General features: G+C 38.2%; 2 protein-coding genes across 6 annotated transcripts in view; one reads left to right on the forward strand and one right to left on the reverse strand.

The window, feature by feature from the left end:
* The window catches only part of LOC143907644 (adenylate cyclase type 6), a 126688-nt gene that overhangs the window by 93366 nt on the left and 15404 nt on the right, over window positions 1-17918 (reverse strand). The window contains exon 1 of one of the 3 annotated variants that reach the window (XM_077424528.1): window positions 4316-6296. The exons of 1 other annotated variant lie outside the window; for it this stretch is intronic. The gene's annotated coding sequence lies outside the window, so the exon portion shown is untranslated. Of the gene's footprint in view, window positions 1-4315; window positions 6298-17918 lie in introns of those variants that run through there. One more of the 3 variants, XM_077424542.1, reaches the window with a different exon arrangement.
* The window catches only part of LOC143907855 (uncharacterized), a 76147-nt gene that overhangs the window by 53025 nt on the left and 5204 nt on the right, over window positions 1-17918 (forward strand). The window contains exons 1-6 of one of the 3 annotated variants that reach the window (XM_077424901.1): window positions 11357-11447; window positions 14172-14483; window positions 15144-15419; window positions 15856-16091; window positions 16511-16777; window positions 17570-17825. In XM_077424901.1, coding sequence (XP_077281027.1) covers window positions 14225-14483; window positions 15144-15419; window positions 15856-16091; window positions 16511-16777; window positions 17570-17825 — 1294 coding nt within the window. In that variant the 5' untranslated portion in view covers window positions 11357-11447; window positions 14172-14224. Of the gene's footprint in view, window positions 1-11356; window positions 11672-14171; window positions 14484-15143; window positions 15420-15855; window positions 16092-16510; window positions 16778-17569; window positions 17826-17918 lie in introns of those variants that run through there. The other 2 variants (XM_077424881.1, XM_077424891.1) reach the window with 2 other exon arrangements.

Raw genomic sequence — 17918 nt, forward strand, 5'->3', positions numbered from 1 at the left:
GTAATGAATATATTTATATATAATTATAACGGCCTTTTATATCCAATTAACGACATTCCCAGGTAGCAGACAGTCGTCATAATGACGTGATTCTTACGTCATTTTATGACGTATGTTACGTCATTTACTCCTAAAGTTTAACGTAAAAATGATGTATTTTTTACGGTCTTAAGTCACACCCAAAGACGTCATTTTCTGACGTTTTATTGACGGCAAAAATAGGTCCAATGTACGACATACCGGTTTCTAGAAATGTTTTTTATAAAATTAAAATTTTAAAATGTCTACTTGATAAACGTTTATAAAAAATGTTCTTTTTCTTTATCTAAGAAAAAAAAAGCTTTTTTAACTGTTTCGTTACATGCCACGTGCGTAGCCGCTCTCAAGGCGGTCACCCCCATCCTAGTACAGTACCGCGTCCGAGTCGCTTGACTTCGATGATTCAGTGGACAGTGACAATCTTCTCACCCTGATGCTTCCTTATTAACTGTACTTGTCTATAACAGGCATCTTTAAAGTGTTCAAAAATCTTGTAATGTTATCTTCTTGATAGTTATAACATTCCATGAAATAGTTGTCATAAAACTATAATTACACACGCAACTATAGATCCACTTATACCATAAATTCACCACGTCAATCATAAAGTTACGAAACATTTTTTAAATGTAGGAATATTCCTGTGAAAAATACTGTGAAAAATATGTCATTTTTACGTTAAACTTTAGAAATAAATGACGTAACATGCGTCATAAAATGACGTAAGGATCACGTCATTATGACGACTGTCTGCTACCTGGGTAGTCAATTAAACGTCAATATAATGTCATTTTACAAAGTCTTTTTGACGTATTAAAACATGACGTTAAATATACGTCACTTAATCGACGAATGACGTTACTGACCAATTATGACCAAATATTGACGTCAAAATGACGAGTGCTTGCTACCTGAGTTGTTAATATAGACATTCTCCGATTAAAACTTAATTAGACTCGCTCACTGTTATATTAAGTTTGTACTAAATATCTTTTCGAAAGGATAATAATCAGTTTCAAGATTTTCTCCCTCACCGGTCACCTATGTGACTTACTTTGAATAGTATTTTATAATTAAATCTTGCATATATATATATATATATATATATATCTTTACGATAATTATACGTGGACGAAATTATTGCATCGTCAGTTCTAAAACAAAGATCTGTAATAATAATTTCCGATAATAATCTGTGTACAATAATAATAGCGCGTCACAACAAATACGATAATATGTAACGATGATAGCTCGTAATATATGTAACAACGATACAGCTGCGGATGCCGGAGCTCGAATTATTGGGAAGAGGAAACTTCCAGCCCGCCCGTATTATTATCTTACACAGTTCGCCTGTAATAACAAACCAGGATTGATTTAATTAGGGGCGGTGATTAAAACTGCATTTTCGCATGAAGGTTATCAATAATGATCGAGGTGCGTAAAACAGGTGTATAATAACATTATCGGCGCCATGCATCTCGTGCGTCTACATATGTGTGTGACGTGTGTACATGAGCGGGCGCACGCGTGTGCGTACAAATTAAATAAATTCAGTGCGCGAGGTAGAATGTTACGAGAACAAATATTGGAGGGAGGAAGCCGAGAAGCGTTACCGAGGAGGCAGCGTTACGAAACGAGGCATTAAATCACTCGCGCGCAAGCACGTGGCAATTGTAGAAGGCGAAAATGACCAAGATGAAGTTCCGCACTCAATCCCGAGCTCCATTCCGAATTGTGTGCTCTCGTATGCCGGAATTCGGTTAGCGGTAATGTAATCTTCCCGACGATGAGGAGATACAGCACGGCGAAACAGCGCGAGTGCGGTCGTATCGCGCGCGACCGATATGTTGTTAGAATAAATCCCGAATCTCCGGTGCACCGCGGGTGTTCCGGTGTTACAATTAATATTAATTACACGCGCGCGGTTCGAATCGCACGTAATCGAGCGAAAGCACGTGCTAAAGTCACGTTCGCTCGTAAATGTTCAGTAAATATTCATTGAGGCCGAGAGATTATTTCTTTAAGGGCCTTTAGTTCGACCTGCAGTGAGATTGGGAACAATTAATAGCCACCGTGCTGTTAAAATTGAAATAATAGCGTTTGTCGCAAAAATGATTACGCTCGTAGTTTTGAATTTGCGTTGAATTGGACAACGTAAAAAAAACCCGATCCGAATTCACAATGCAATTTAGCGTGTTTCAAGGCACCACGTAACTTATACGTCGGCATGTCGAGCCGCAATTGGCCCGAGAGACCAGGCAGGGCCCGAGAGATCAGTTCCGCGCAACAAGTCCCAACTCGATATTCCGCCTCGAAGAAGGGACGTCCGACGACAGGACCGGGTGACACGATACACGCGACGGGCGGAAGTTAGCGACGCGACAGCGAGGGCCACTTCCAACACGATCCGCCGCCGCGGTCGATTCTCGACGAAATTCCGTGGCGCTTCCAAGGAAAAGTTTCGATTGCTAACGTAGTCTGATATTTCGTTTCCCGCACACACACACACACACACACACACACACAGGCGTGTTCCTATATATAATATATAGAAAAACTTGATTTTCTCGATTCAACAGGAAATTGAATTTTTGCGGCGAGACCTAAATAAAACCGACGTCCTCGAGGAAAATGAGAGCATAACAATTAAATTACAAACATTGAGGTATCATGCAATAATTATTTAATTTTACAAGACACTGGCAAAATCGCGTTTTGTCCTTATATTTTTCCACGATTAGAAAGTAAACCGGTCACAAATTCTTTACTGTGAAAGAAATTTTAGATGTATAGAGATTTTTAATTATCCAGTGACTATTGAATTAAAATGTTTTATCGTACGCTAATAAAATATTCCGACGAGAAATAGGAATTCAAATTTAAATGCAAATATTTAAAATTATGATATGATTTATTATAGATACGATATAAAGTCATATTATAATGTAAAGTCAAAATTGTAGGACATCGGGGCTTGAAATATATAATAATCAATCTGTTTTAAAAAAACATTACTTTACTCTTGAATCGAGAAAAGCAACTTTTGACACAATTGCTATTGTAAATAGGATAAGCAGCCTGGTTATCGCAAGATAAATTGTTTCTTTATGAGACTATCAGCGAGAAATCCCTTTACTGTCGCTGTTCGTGGCACTGCGCGTGTTCATAGCTTTCGCGTATATCTTCGCGAACGCGATTAGCGAGTCCGATGCACTAATTGGTGATAAAACTCGCGCATTCTTATTTTGTCTCAATGTATGATCTTGGCACGTTTGTATACATTATAATAGTTATACCTCAATTATAATTTACTCGATTGTCGTCAGTTTGACATAGAGAATGTCTTACCGATCTTGTGTATTAGAATTGAAAAATTCAAAGGGGCTGCAAATAATAAAACAATTTTGGTGCTCGAATAATTGAATTTTGAAACTCGCAATTTTATTTGCGAGTCGTGGGATTATCTGCAGTTTTGTATATTGATTATCAAGCGATGAAATTAGTCTTTTAATTATTTCTTAATCGAATGTCGCTTTCTACAACATTTTCCAATTCTCTTTGACGCACTTTGGAGTCAATGCGTTTTTGCGATATAAATGAGCACGAATATCGGGTCATTAAATACTTTATAATGCAAGCGCGGACTGTCTACCGTTATCCCCGAGGTGAAACGCAGTTTTCATTCCCGTCGTAAGTTCTTAAGTAATGGAAACTTTAATGGAATTCAGCACATCGCGTTCTCTCGCGCGCCTTTGCCTTCTCGATAAAGTGACAAACGTCCGCTAACTCTCGTCAGGATTGATAGGTTGCATAAAAATAATTGGAAATCACCGTTGCGCAATGGCTAACGGCAATGAAAAATTTAATAATATACCCTTCTTGTAGTAATAACAAATTCTTGCCTCGATTTTATCAGATTTAAATCACTCTGTCTATAATCTCATTAAATCCGATATATGAAGGATTATTCAACATAATATTAATGATTGAAATTATTCGACTTCGAGAAGTAAAAACCGCGACAGATTAAAATTCTGTTGAGCTGAAATTGACTTCAAAATCGTACACACATAAAAAATGTACGTTTTCTATATCTTTTTTATTGTACATATATTTATGTATATTATTCCTTATATTCTCTTATGTACGTTATATTTTAGAAAATTCTCTCTGATCTTTTTTTATGTATATTATATATCTGAAAAATTTTTTCGGCATTCTGTTTTCTATCATCTTAATAATTCCTATATGAAGAATGTGAAAAGATGCTTACCTCGCATCGTGCTGGACCCTAACGCGTCGTTCATCATTAAGGGCTTATCTCTTCTTTTCTGTCTCTTTTTTCTCTCTTTCCCCCTCTCTCTCTCTCTCTCTCTCTCTCTCTCTCTCTCTCTTTCGCACTTCAGATTCTTCTCGGCAACATTCCACGATTATCGGATGGCGAATCAGCCTTTCACGAGGCGTGTCGAGCTTTTTCAAGCACAGTGGCGGAGAGCATAGCGGACTTCCTCAAATTCGCGAACGCAAAACGGTGCACAAAGGTCGCGTCGTCTTTATCTCCCGAATGTTCGAGCGTCACGTGTCAAGTGTCTCTGACAGAGAGATCTCGAGTGCAACGACAATGCACGCATCGAGATAGTGGCATTTAAGCGCGTCAAGTTATAAGTCAGATTCACGAAGTCGCGAATTTGATGCTTGCCGTCGACCAATCGCCCTTACATGTAAATCACCCGGATCGCGATCCAGCGAGATGGCCCCTGCATTTCGATCGCGCATCAGCAAACTAAGCGTGTGCGATAGCAGAAAAGAAATTCCGGGCTGGTTCTCCGAGATTATGTATTTTATCTCTTTTAGCTTATTATTCTTACATTTAATTTTCTTTTATTCGCGAATCCCGCGAGAACAGTGAGTACGTAGCCGAGAAGGAGTGGAACCTCGCTCTTCTATCCCACGAGTATTGTTATTACAAATTTCTCAAACCTTCGAGAGATACCTCCGTCGAGAATCTCATAAGATTCCCCGCGTGCGCGGGAACGACTCCACATGTGCGTGAGCTCGAGCTCGAGGATGATATTGTCTCACCGAGTTATCCTCAAAATTATCAGCTATTTTCAAGATCTTCCCCAGTTTCTCCATCTGTTTTTTTTTTCACGAAATTAAATAATGTCTAATATGTATCCGGAAATTTTCATTCGAGTGATACCATCAGCTATACCCGGGATTGTTTCATTTTTCCGTAGCGACTCTTCTGCTTTCCTTTCTTTATAGTCTCACGCGAGGTTCTCAAACCTCACCTGAAATTTACGATATTGATGTCGCGGTCTCATATCTTGAAATATTAATCCGCAGTTTACATTAATGAAATGAAAGGAAAAACGCTCGCAGACGTTGCTTCTTATATATCCAGAATTCTGCCGCTCTCTTCTCCAATTTTTCTTTAATTCCTCTTCTATTATCCCGTTATTTTTATTCTATCTTATATTTCAGGATTATATCGTTCGCAATTTGAAACTCGTGTGCAATTCGACGCAACTACTCGACTCCGCTCCGGCGCGGCGTTCCCTTTGGCCCGATTTTGAATTTAATCGATGTGAGATCGATCCCGATTATTGGCGTTCGGTTCCTCGCGAAGTGTTCTCGATGCTCGGCTCTTAATGCTCGCAACACGCGTTCCCTTAATGTCCCTAATGCGTGCAGTCACGGACGCGCGTGCCACCGTATGACGATTATCGTCTTAAGCGCGCGATGGCTGTACCGATCGTGTTCCCTTTCCACTTTTCTTTTCGATCCGATGATTGATCGAAACCAACGTTACGATTAATCGAGACTTCGAACGATCACTTTCGAACAAATTCCCGCATACGATAAAGATCGAGCGATCGTCTTCGTCGGTCTTTCGCGCAGGACGCTCTTTCTTCTTAAAAGGACTTACTTCCGGAAGTCGATCACTCGTCACAATTGTCGCGAATATACGCGGTGCACTCTGGTTCAAGTAAGATACACTTTGATCGAGAGGAATAAATCGCACTTTGTTAGATCGATGATCGTTCGCGTTACGTGGTGTTTTCTTGGGGACCAGCAAAACCGACCGGGATTACTCAATTCCTCAGCTCCGGGATAATGACGGAATGACGGAATAAACGATTTCGCGGAGCGTTCGTGTTAAGGGTTCGTCGACCGATTCGATCGACCGACCTTCCAGTGCAGAAACGCGCGCGATACGCCTCACACGGATGCCGCGCGCCAACTGACTGAGGTTGACCGACGATGCCGCGCGCGCGGTTCCGTGTTTCACGCCGATTTCCGTCGTCACGTGACCCGCTGCTCCGTCGACGTCGCGACGCGCCGCGCCGCGCCGCACCGCGACGCCCACAAGACGGCCCTCTCTCGCTCTCCGACCTCGAGGAGCCAACCCTAACACGATCGATATATTTATTGCCGATGTTAAGTATTGACAAGCCTTCGACGGATATCGGTAAACTGTTAAAAGGAAGGATGAGTTCACCATTCAAGGGGGTGTGTCTATTTAAAGCGAGTAGAAACTACGCGGATATCTTTCGGAATGGATCTAACGAGGCAAAAATAAAATTTTGCTTGCATCTAACAACTCTTGGAATGAGAAAATTCTTTTTTTCTCTCTTTATTTATTTATGTCTAATTCTCGTGCAAGTCACTAAAAGAATTTATGTAAAAGTAGGCTAAAGTGAAATAGCCATTGTGATTGAAGAAGAATTGTGAGGAAAGCTGGTTTTATTCGGTCTATAATAACCGCGTTATATGCGTTTTTCAATAGCGCAATTTAAGCCCGGGTCTTACGAGAATCGAGTTTAGGAGTACTGAATGGAGAAGAAATGCGATATTAAAAGAATCGTTGGAACGGGTATGCGAGCGAGAAAGAAACGAGAAAAATAAGAATTATTATTCCGAAGAAACTATTATTTCGAGTGTTTCGGAAGTTTAATTATGTGAATTGAAACAGTGCTCTTAAATCTATAGGAGAGAGAATAAATTTACATATCTAACAATAAGTACATACAGAATGGACCGAATTGTAGTACAGCCAAATAAAAATTAAAGTACAAATAATAGCAAAATGACTTTAATATCCACATATTTAAAAATACCTATATAAATATATCGTGTGTGTATATATATATATATATATATATATATATATATATACACATATATATATATATATATATTGTGTACTTGGCATTGTATTTGAATCTGACGAAAAGTAATAGATGTAATATGATATACAATAGCTGAAGATATTAGGTGTGTACGATTCGTTACGTATCGCTATTATTTGGACAGAATTGGGTAATTGAGCCGACAGCCGGTGGATAATCGAAGTTCGGCTGGCAAATAACGGAAGCCTATCAATCGACCTCGATATAATGCCCGATATATTCCTATTAAACGGCGGCGACAGACAACATCGCGCGAGACCGTAGTGGATCACAAAGACGCCACGGATATGGCGAATTAAGCGGAGCAAAAGTCGAGACAGTTAATTCGGGCTACGTTTTAATTAAAAAGGGCGACGAGTAAATATACGGGTATATAGCGAGTAATGTACAGGGTGCCTCGCTAACTCTTTGTTAAAAGAACCATTTCACCGACGATTCCAATATTGGGACGTCCTTTATTTCGATTTGATCCTGCTGAGAAATAAAAGAGATATCTCTCGAGCTCTCTACCATAAGAAGCGCGAACCGAGCGACTGTAAACTCTTAAATGAGATGCAATGGAAATGGTTTTGTCCATCGCGATTTCGAGCGACTGCAATGGGGTAACCACGCTACAGTTAGTTTATTAAACGTCGAATGTACATATATCTGCTTGATTTTACATTTTATTAAAACGTATTATACTAGCTTAAGTGAATCCGTGAAAACACATTTTACTGTTTTTCACCCCGTTAAGGGTCGAATTTCTAAAAATCTCTTCTTATTTCTATGGAACTTTACGTCATGGAAGGAATATATACCTACTCCCCAAATTTCATGTTTTTAGGTTTGGGGGTTTGGGCTGGGCGTTGACGAGTCAGTCAGTAAGGACATTTGTTTACATATATATAGATTTAAAATTTAAATAAATGTGTTAATTAAAAATTATAATAAAATAAATTGGTTTGGGTCAGATTAATCGTCAAGACGACCAAAACCAATAATGGTCGATGATAGCCAATCGAGTCGATTAAAAAGTCTTAATTGTTAATTATTTATTGACGTGATAAATATTCTTATTCGATTTGAAAACAAATTTAATCCTTTAACGTAACGAAGTAAAATTTTTCTACTTAATTGCGACAAGCAAAAACTTAGTTCGAGAAAAGTTTTCTATTTCGAGAAAGAGTTTACATGAGAATGAAGTTTGTAAATAAAATTAAGGTTTCGAATTGTAGGGCAACTTTTATATGTGCGCGTGCACAAAAAAATTAAAAACCATGCTCTCTTTAAGATTTTCATTACTGTAAGAACTCCTCTCCGAGGTGAAAAAATATATCAAGTTTACGATATTGACGTAAGATTGCTTGTCGAAGAATTATTGATGTTACGTAGTTTACTTACGTCAACACGCAGGTCATTAGAGGCAGAGTTTCTAAATCCGGAAATACGCGTGTACATATGAGCCGCGTAATAGGATAATGGTTAGATTTATAACATTATAACAGTAATTACCGCGCGAAGCAGGCTTCTGCTTTTATAAACTTTCGCGTGAGTTCGACTAACTTTGCGCTTTTCGTTCCCTTTGTTCGAACTGCTTTTTCTTGCCGAGCTCCATATCACGTATAACGCGAAACAAAAAAAAAACAATTTTACTTTGGGCAGACTTTTGTTGACGTTCGATGAAAGTTATATGATTAGTATGAAGAACGATGTACGATCTCATATAGAAAATTCAACTTGATCGGATAAGACGCAGATCTGTTATCGTAATCTCGGCGTCGCGGATCGTCCGGATTTCATAATGAGATCGACACCGTACAATGTAGAATTGATTAAGTCCAGTTTTCATCCCGAAGCGGATGCCGTAATCTCATCGATATATAGAACACATTCTGGTGTAATCGCCGTCGTGAACCAACCGTAATCTGTGTGCGATATACATAGTATCTATTAATTACTTTCATCAACGATTTCATGCACGATTGCGTTGATGTTCTCACGCAAAAATTAAATCCGATAATAAAATTAACATGACGTTAATTGGCAAATTCTAAAGAGCTTAACCAATTTTTTTATACGGTAAAAAATACATGAGACAATATATATGTAATTGATATCCGCGTATAATCAATTTAATTTTTTTTAAGATTTATAATTACATTGCTAATAGAAACATTTATTGAGATCGAATTTTTCAAAAATTGCATTAGTCCAAAGTCAATTTGTGAAACATTCAAATATATTGTACACACACACACACACACACACACAAAACAGAGACGCAAGTCTATAAAAGCGCCAATGTTCCTTAGCGATTAACACCTCTCAGACGCAAATGCCGGTCGTGACCGAAAATCAGAAGTCGAGTGTTTGCAGTGTTTGCACGCGACACGTAATTCGAACGCGGAACGTCTATGCGTGCAGATCCCTAGTCTTTCCGTTTCCGTGTTGGATGACTGAACACAGCTTCTCTGCGATCACTCGACTCCGATCCCGCAATTTCCTAACGGACATTTCCTAATGAGTTTTCAGAACCTGGCGAGGCTTGCTAACTCGGCTAGTAGTTAACCAAGTTCAGTTTTGCATTCGTATCAATCATCCGTGAATAGCACGTGCATATAATACCGCTTGTTACACCTTGATATGACAGACCTGACAGCCTCTTAAATACAGAAAACAGGTAGCGCGAAAATTAACATCTGTTTTGTAACGTATTATGCTTTCACGTTTCATCTTTAATTTTATTGACTCCACGATTATTTTACAGTCAATTTTTTTTAATAAAAAACATTGTGTATCAAGCTCATAACGAGTATTGTCATAATTTAAAAGATTATTATTTAAGTTCAAATAAAATTTATTTTAAGTTTAAATCACGATTTGCTTTCCAAGATATTTAATATTTATAATTACTTTTTTTAGCTTTAACAACGAAGTTGTGAAAGATTTTGGGGAAAAATATATTTGTTATTGTTAATAAAACTTAAAATGGAACAGACATATATTTGATGTTCTGAAACTGTAGCGCGACTATGATCTGATTGGATGCTCTAAAGTCCAAGGAATTACCATCGCATCTCATTTAAAAATTTAAAATTATTTAAGAGATGCTTTTTAATAATCAATTTTTCAATTTTAGAATTCTGTACTGTTAAATAAATGCAATTAAATCAATCTTTAATTAATTTAGATAATTATGTGTATCGAAATCGAAATTATATTCTATTTGTTGAAAAAAGATTAATCAAGTAATGATCTTATGTTACAGTTCTCCATTTTCAATTACCGTAGGTTCGCCGTGTTCCAATGCGGATAATGATGATTAATGCTTGCCCGCGCGATGTCCATTAGGACCAGATTAGGGAAATGACGTAACATACTCTGTTTCTGACATCTCACGTTACTCTCAATACTCCGCGACGAATAATTCAGAATTTTTGGAATTAATCCCCGAGCGGCGCGCATAAAGTGTGACTTGCGTCGCGCACATCTTACGCTCATGCGCCAAATCAAGACCGTACCTATACATATTGCGAAAGGCACCATCGTTTCGGAATCCTTTTCTTTCATTCTCCAACGCCATTGTCTTTCTCATTGTTCGGGCTTTATTATCTGCGAGAAAGAAAAGCCTGGATTTTTTACAGATATTTTCTTTGATCCCAAATACTTTTGGAAATTTTAAATCTTTAGATGAATTGATTTCTCAAATCGCATAATTCTACTAATATATGGGAGAAAACGAATAATCTCTCTTGGACTTTATTGCATATTTAGAGTAGATATACAATAAACGATCGCGAGAGAATCTCGTTTAACGCAAAGTTTAAATTTTCTCATATTATATATCATATGGGTGTGTTTATCTTGACATTAAAGATAATTAAAGAGGAGTTGCTTAAAAGAAATTTAATTTTATCGTTAAAAATTGAATTATCAAGGCGCATAACATAAAAACAAATGCATCAAAAAATCGCGAAAGATCTATCCCACAGTGGTGAGTTTCAGTAGGACACTAACTTCGTTTCGTCTCATTTCTATCCTGTGATTCGATGCATATCGCGTTCGATATCATTCGTTAATACGAACTCCGCACGTGGGCGGGCTTCGACTTCGTTTATCGAGTCGCTGTTTACGGTCCTGGCGAGGCAGGTTGGTGGCGAAGGCCGCGAGAGTGCCGCGACACAAAGAGGCACCCCTCGCCGTCACCCACAATGGGATGAAGTCGCGGTAAGTCGTTGTTTCGTTTGCCTTATCGCGATTAACGCGCGCCTCGCGTCATCGTCATCGTCACCACCACCGCTGCTGCCGCCGCGCCGTCTCTGTCATCGTCGTAGTCGGCCGCATCGCGAACGCGTCTCGCGCCAGCGACTCGACAGTTCACAGGAGATACGGGGTGTTGTCAGACGCTCTCATCGAGGGTGGGCGGTGTCAGGTTAGGTTCCCGTCCAAGGGTGAGTCTGACAATTTCGGAGCACAAGCGCCGAATTCCAACTACGATTAATATTCGCATATTTCATCGATTGATTTCTCGTTTCTTGATGAATAATCCAGTAATTAGAGAGAACGTATGAACAATTATGGCTATCCGCCTGTAATCAAGCCTGAATTACGCTCAAACGATTTTACGTCTCTTCCGTTGACAGGCATTGCTTTGTTTACGTTGCGCTTTTCTCGGAGCAGCGTGCACTCTTTATTGTCTTGCTCTTTGCCTTCTGTGTCTTTTTCTTTCTCTCTGAAAGCATCAATGCAATTGACGGTCCATGTCCATAAGCGAAGAAATTCTGTTTGGAAAAAAGAAAATTGAATTTTCTGGTCGCTGCAAGAACCCTTGAATTTTTTGTTAAGTATTTTCCAATGAATGAGATAAGACAAAAACAGACAAGAGAACGTATAAAAGAATGGATTATTTTGTTTTGCGTGTTGTTTGTTATTAAATTGATGCTCTCTATTTGTTTATCGGCATAGTTAACATTGCACCAACATACTTTTTGAAACCTTGCGCTTTATATATCTATATAATAATCAATTAATATTTCATAGTTTGGCATTATTTAATTCAAAGAATGTCGCTGTCGAGCACATTAATATTTTATCGTTTATTTTAATGAGTAAATAGCGACCGATATACAACATAAAACATAAAATTAATAAATATTAACATTTCTGGTTATTGAGATCTTATGTCTAATAATAATTTTATATATATCCTGTTTTTATACTTCTAAACTTTCTATTGTTTACCTTAAGCCAGAATAATTAAATGATTTAATTAATTATTAACTTTAGATGATTTATAATTCACGTCGCATTTCAGGATAGAATTTTATTCGTACTTTTATATGCTGTTATATGTCTTTTGTGACGAATGCATGTATTTTAATATATATTTTATATATGTAGATGTATTCCTGCTTCTCTTTACTGTTTTTTTTCTTATATTATAAAATGCATAAAATCATAAATAAAATTCACTTTTGAATTCTGACATAAATATAAAATGGGCTTCAAAAAGAATATTATAATTATTCAAGCAAAAATTTTGATGGATCTACAGTTCCACAGCAATTTATATTTCAAGTAGATATCTTTTTACAAAGTACACTTTTTACGCCAATGCTTTGTCTACCATGTTAGAGAACGATACATTTAGATTATATATAATTTCGAATGCAGAAAGGAAACTTTTTTCTCTCATATCTTAAGTCTCACGGTATATGCTTATGCACGATAGCGAGCAGCACGCAATCCAATCCGCAATTTCGCTCATTCCACTGCTGCACGCATCTGGACCGCTTTGTAGTCTTTGTACCCGCGAAAAGGGCGAGGTTCGCGAAACTCTATGGGTCCCAGGATCGTAGCCTGAAATTAATTCTAGCGTGCATGAAAGTTTCACTTTGAGCCCACTTTAGATCTGTAATTTATGTCAGAATTTAGGATAGAATTTTGTATGCAATTGTTTATTACTTTGCTTACAATTTTATATGTCAAAAAATATTTGAAGAATCAGACGAAACATATGTATATATGTAAAATATTAAATTACACATGTATCGAAATTCACGGCATAAATTCACGTTATAAACGGAAATCTTGAAATTTTGACATCTGATATACAATTTTAATAAAATAATCTAAATATTCAATATTAATTTATAAGTTGACAATAATAATTACTATTGAATACGATAATAATCGTATTTCCAGACAAATATTGTTAAACTTGAATATAAATTATGGATAACATTTTAAATACATGCTTATTAGACATTCACATAGTTAAGAAATGAATCTATATTATTTCTATATTTTACATCTGAGACAATGAGCGCTTCTCTTAGAATTACGGGAATTAATCCTTTCAGTATTCACATACATCCGTTTTCAATAGTTCTCACCATATATTTCAAACTAATAAGGCAGAGTTTCGCTTTCAAATGCTATGAATACAGCTGAACTTAAATATGACCGTCTAATTCTCAGCTTATAATTCAGATATATTTCAAATATGAATATCAAACATTTACATACAATAAGTGAAATTATTAGGTTTTTTATTTAAGGGAAAAATAATGAAAGATCGCTCTTTATATTCAGGGAATTTTATTAATATACAGATTAAAATTTAACAGTTTACTAATGTTGGTTTTAAAATCCACTGAAATTATCTATGTTATTTTTATTCATTAGTAAGAGTAGCACCTTAAACCGTGGCAGATGTTTTGATCTTCGCATAATTCCCGTAACATAAATATGCAATTACATATGGAGAAATATATTAGAGATTATTAAAAATACACAAGATAAAATAAATACACGAGATAACTTCCAGTGTGTGTGTGTGTGTGTGTGTAAGAGCCAGTATTTCTGACATTCTGACATCAAATGTTAGATGTATTGATAACTCGCCATCGCGATGCAGAATGAAGGAGCCAGGCGTTCTTGTTTCGATAGAGTAACGAGAAGTAACCGCCAAGCTGGCGAGCCTAACGAGCTGCGTGTCGACGATGATGGATGACGAGGAGCAGGAGGAGCTCCGTTGCACCGGGAGCGACGTCGAAATCGAGGAGTATACCGACACCGAGGAGTCGCCATACGTCGCTTATCAGTCCGGTGGCGATAAGCTGTTTGATACGGATCGCGAAAATTGGCAGAAACTCCGTTTCCTGGCCACTCTCCTGTCCGTCGCGGTATCAGTTACCGTACTCGTTATCAGCTATCCGCTTTATTTCGAGAGCGTCGCCGCTGTCTCCAGCGCTTATACAGGTATAGACAGAGATGTATATACACGCGGGTATACCAAAACGCACACGCCCAAATACACACGCGTTATAGCCTTTACGGATCGCAGCAGCGCAGGCACACGTGATATCTAAATTAATGTGTATAGCGCCAAATTGAGCGGCCAAGCTCGATCTCGCAATTCCGGGATTTCAGGATTAGACATCTCGGGAATCAATTTCTCGGGATCGCAATTACTGCAAACAATTTATTTATATCCGTGAACGTTCGCCACGTGCCGTGAGATGAATGCGGCATATAACTCTCGGGATCTCGTCATTTCCAAAATTACAGCTCGCGCTGTGAAATAATATCACGAGAGAAGCAACCGAATTACGCGAAGCACTGTAATAGCAGAGGCCTAATTTGAGATGCAAGAAAACGAAACATGAAAATTAAACTTAATCCTTTTCATTTTTGATAGTTCTTGTTAATTTGTTAACAAATGACTCGTTTATTTTTTAACATTATTGACTAAAACATGAGAATGGAAATATTTATTCGGCTAGAATAAAGCCGAAATTGGACGTTAATATTAACGATTCAATTAATTTAGTGACGATGATTTTGTTTCGACCTTTTCGCCCAATTTGCGGCGATGTAAGTGTCTCTCAAGCGCTTATATATGTCCTACAATTCTCGCAGGACTCCTATTCACTGCCCTGTGCTCCGCCTGCATTTTGGGATTAGTGTACTTCGCCGTGGACAGGGTGTCGCCACCACCGCCGTTAATACCGAACAGCATGCGGATCAAGATACCCCGCTGCGGTCTGATCAAAATAAGCACTCTGTACGCCCTCTCGGGAATCCTGATTACTTTGTCCCTCGACCGGAATAGGGTGCTGTGCCATTTGCAGGATCCAATAAAGGGCATCACCCTCGTCTTCTCTCTCGTCTACTATTTCTTCTTTTGTCGGAAAAGTGAGTGCTTTTAGAGAAATTGAATGTTTTGTGTCATATTGAGTGTTATTAACGCTTTAGCTTGTCACAATGAACAAAATAGCTTCGGCGTTCACGTATAATCGCAGTAGACATTTTTCTTTTACACAACGAAACATTCGCTAAACATATGCAATTAATATTTTAGACTAAATATTGCATTTTATATTTAGATATATAACTTATGCAGAAAGCATTAGGCTTCAGAAAGAAATTTAGTATTTATTCTGCGGCACAGTGCACGTTAGCCTTAATAGAAAAGCTATTCTTTCAACTTAATTTTTTCTTTTTTAATTGTATCAACTTCGAATATTTTTGGGAGATAGTTCTTTTTTTGTTTTTTTTTCCGAGACATATGATCCTTTCCTTGAATGCATATTTCCGGAATGCCAAGCGTATTTTCCTCGAATGTTTTCAGTGATGAGCTTGCAGCGAATATTCTCGAGCACGACTATAATAGTGGGTCTATTCATAAGCGTCGATTATGGTCTCTGCGACGAATTCCGTTGTCGGGGAAGGGAGGTTTCTTCCCACACGACAGCCGCCATGAGGGGAACCTGGGGTGCTCGGGCGGTTTGGACGTTCGTTTACGTGGGCGCTCTTGCCGCCTTCGCCATGTTCTTCACCATGCTCGAACGCCATTACACCACCGGGGTAATTTATCATCGACATTCTTGCGCAAATCGCGATGTATTTGCAACACCCGTGGGCTCTCCGATGATATATCGACGCAATTTTTATTAAAATCAATCTCGGGAGAATTTTTAATCTCGACCCTCATCAACGAAGAAACGCGATTTTTATTAAGTAAAAGAAGAAGAAAAATGTTTAAAGATTTTTTATTCGCTAATTATGTATATTTAATACGGAAAGAATCGCCATATTTATCGCAGATCGTTTCTGTGTAGCTATACGGACGACCTGGAAATGTCTTTTTTTTTCTCGGATATTTGCGGACACGTGCGGGTTTTTCGTTTGACATATTAGTTTTTTGGCCGTCGGATTTTCGTTTACATCTTCCGAACAAACTGGTTTCGGTGAAACGAGTGACGTCCGTGATCTCCCGCTTCCAGCAACAGAACGTGTGCCAGATGTTGACGACGCAGCACAGCTCTTTTCTATATACGGTGTCCCGTCTGGTGTCCTCACGCGATATTCGCCGTCGTGGCTCCGAGGAGGAGGGCGGCCGACTGCTGCACGTGACCGATCCGGATCCCACGATAAAGCCGAAAAGCTACCCCAAGCCACCGGTGATGCAAACCCTTTTTTACATACACGTCATTACTTTCTTCGCCATTCTGACGCTCTGCTGGCTCGACACCTTGCCCGGCATCGGCAGGGTGAGTGGCATAAAAAGAGACATATCGCTTATCTATCCATTACCGACAAGTCAATTTTTGGGGAATTTTTCTCAGCCAAAGAGCTTTAACAGCAAAAATCTTTAGTTCTCTATAACTCTATATCAATTATCTTAAACAGAATAATAAATTTCATTTCGCCAGTGAATAGAATAACAATTAAAGGAATTTAAATCGACCGTAACTGGCAATATATAACGTCTTTACCGATATGAACATTGAAAAACTGGCTGGGGTAATATTTTTCGCAATAAAATTTAAAAACTATTTAATTTAGAAATTACATCAACTGACCAAAACCATGGTCAGAATTAATAATGTCTCGATATTGATCTGAAACAAGTGCTGTGTGAATCCGACAAACCAAGTTGGCTCACAGTTTTTCAATGTTCATATCGGTAAAGACGTTATATATTGCCAGTTACGGTCGATTTAAATTCCTTTAACAATTATCTTAAGTTTGCAATCAAATATATACTGAAAGAAAGACAAATTTAAACATTAAAACACCATGTTTTCATGGTGTAGATTTGGTGGATTTTAATTTAGAATTTTTTAAGTGCTAACACATTGTTTTGAAGTTCATGGAAAGTCGAATCCGTCATATCTTTAACCGTTATTATGTAAAATTTTAAAACTTTAATTATTTTAAAACCTATAAGCAAATATCTTCCTTTCTGTTCCATATAGATATATGTTTCATAGAAATATGTTCCCTATAGAAAATATCAGCTAAACTTTACTCAATAAAAATAGTTTCTTTTGGTGTTCCAGGATCTATCGCCAGTAGAACTTTATCGTACCGTCGAGCGCGGACTGATATGCCACTTTAAAGGCGGCAATCTGTGCACGAACGTTTCCAGCCACGGATGGACTTTCCTATTCGCGTATGTCGTCTTCGCGATCTCGATCTTCAATTTCCTGTCATTGTGCGAAAGCGCCGTGTTCAGCGTGGCCACCGCGACCGTCTCGCTCCCGCTGTCCGGTATCTGGTGGAGTATTTACAGGATGGACGTCGGTTTACACGGGGGTAAATAAGTAGTGCATGGAACGTTGTAGTTTCCGCTTGAATTTTGCAGCGATTTGTCTGGCGAAACTTTGCGTCATATGAATATTAAAGCAG

Source organism: Temnothorax americanus, unplaced genomic scaffold (genome assembly GCF_048541705.1).
Source record: "Temnothorax americanus isolate GAGA-0224 unplaced genomic scaffold, ASM4854170v1 Scaffold11, whole genome shotgun sequence".
NCBI classification, from domain to species: domain Eukaryota; kingdom Metazoa; phylum Arthropoda; class Insecta; order Hymenoptera; family Formicidae; genus Temnothorax; species Temnothorax americanus.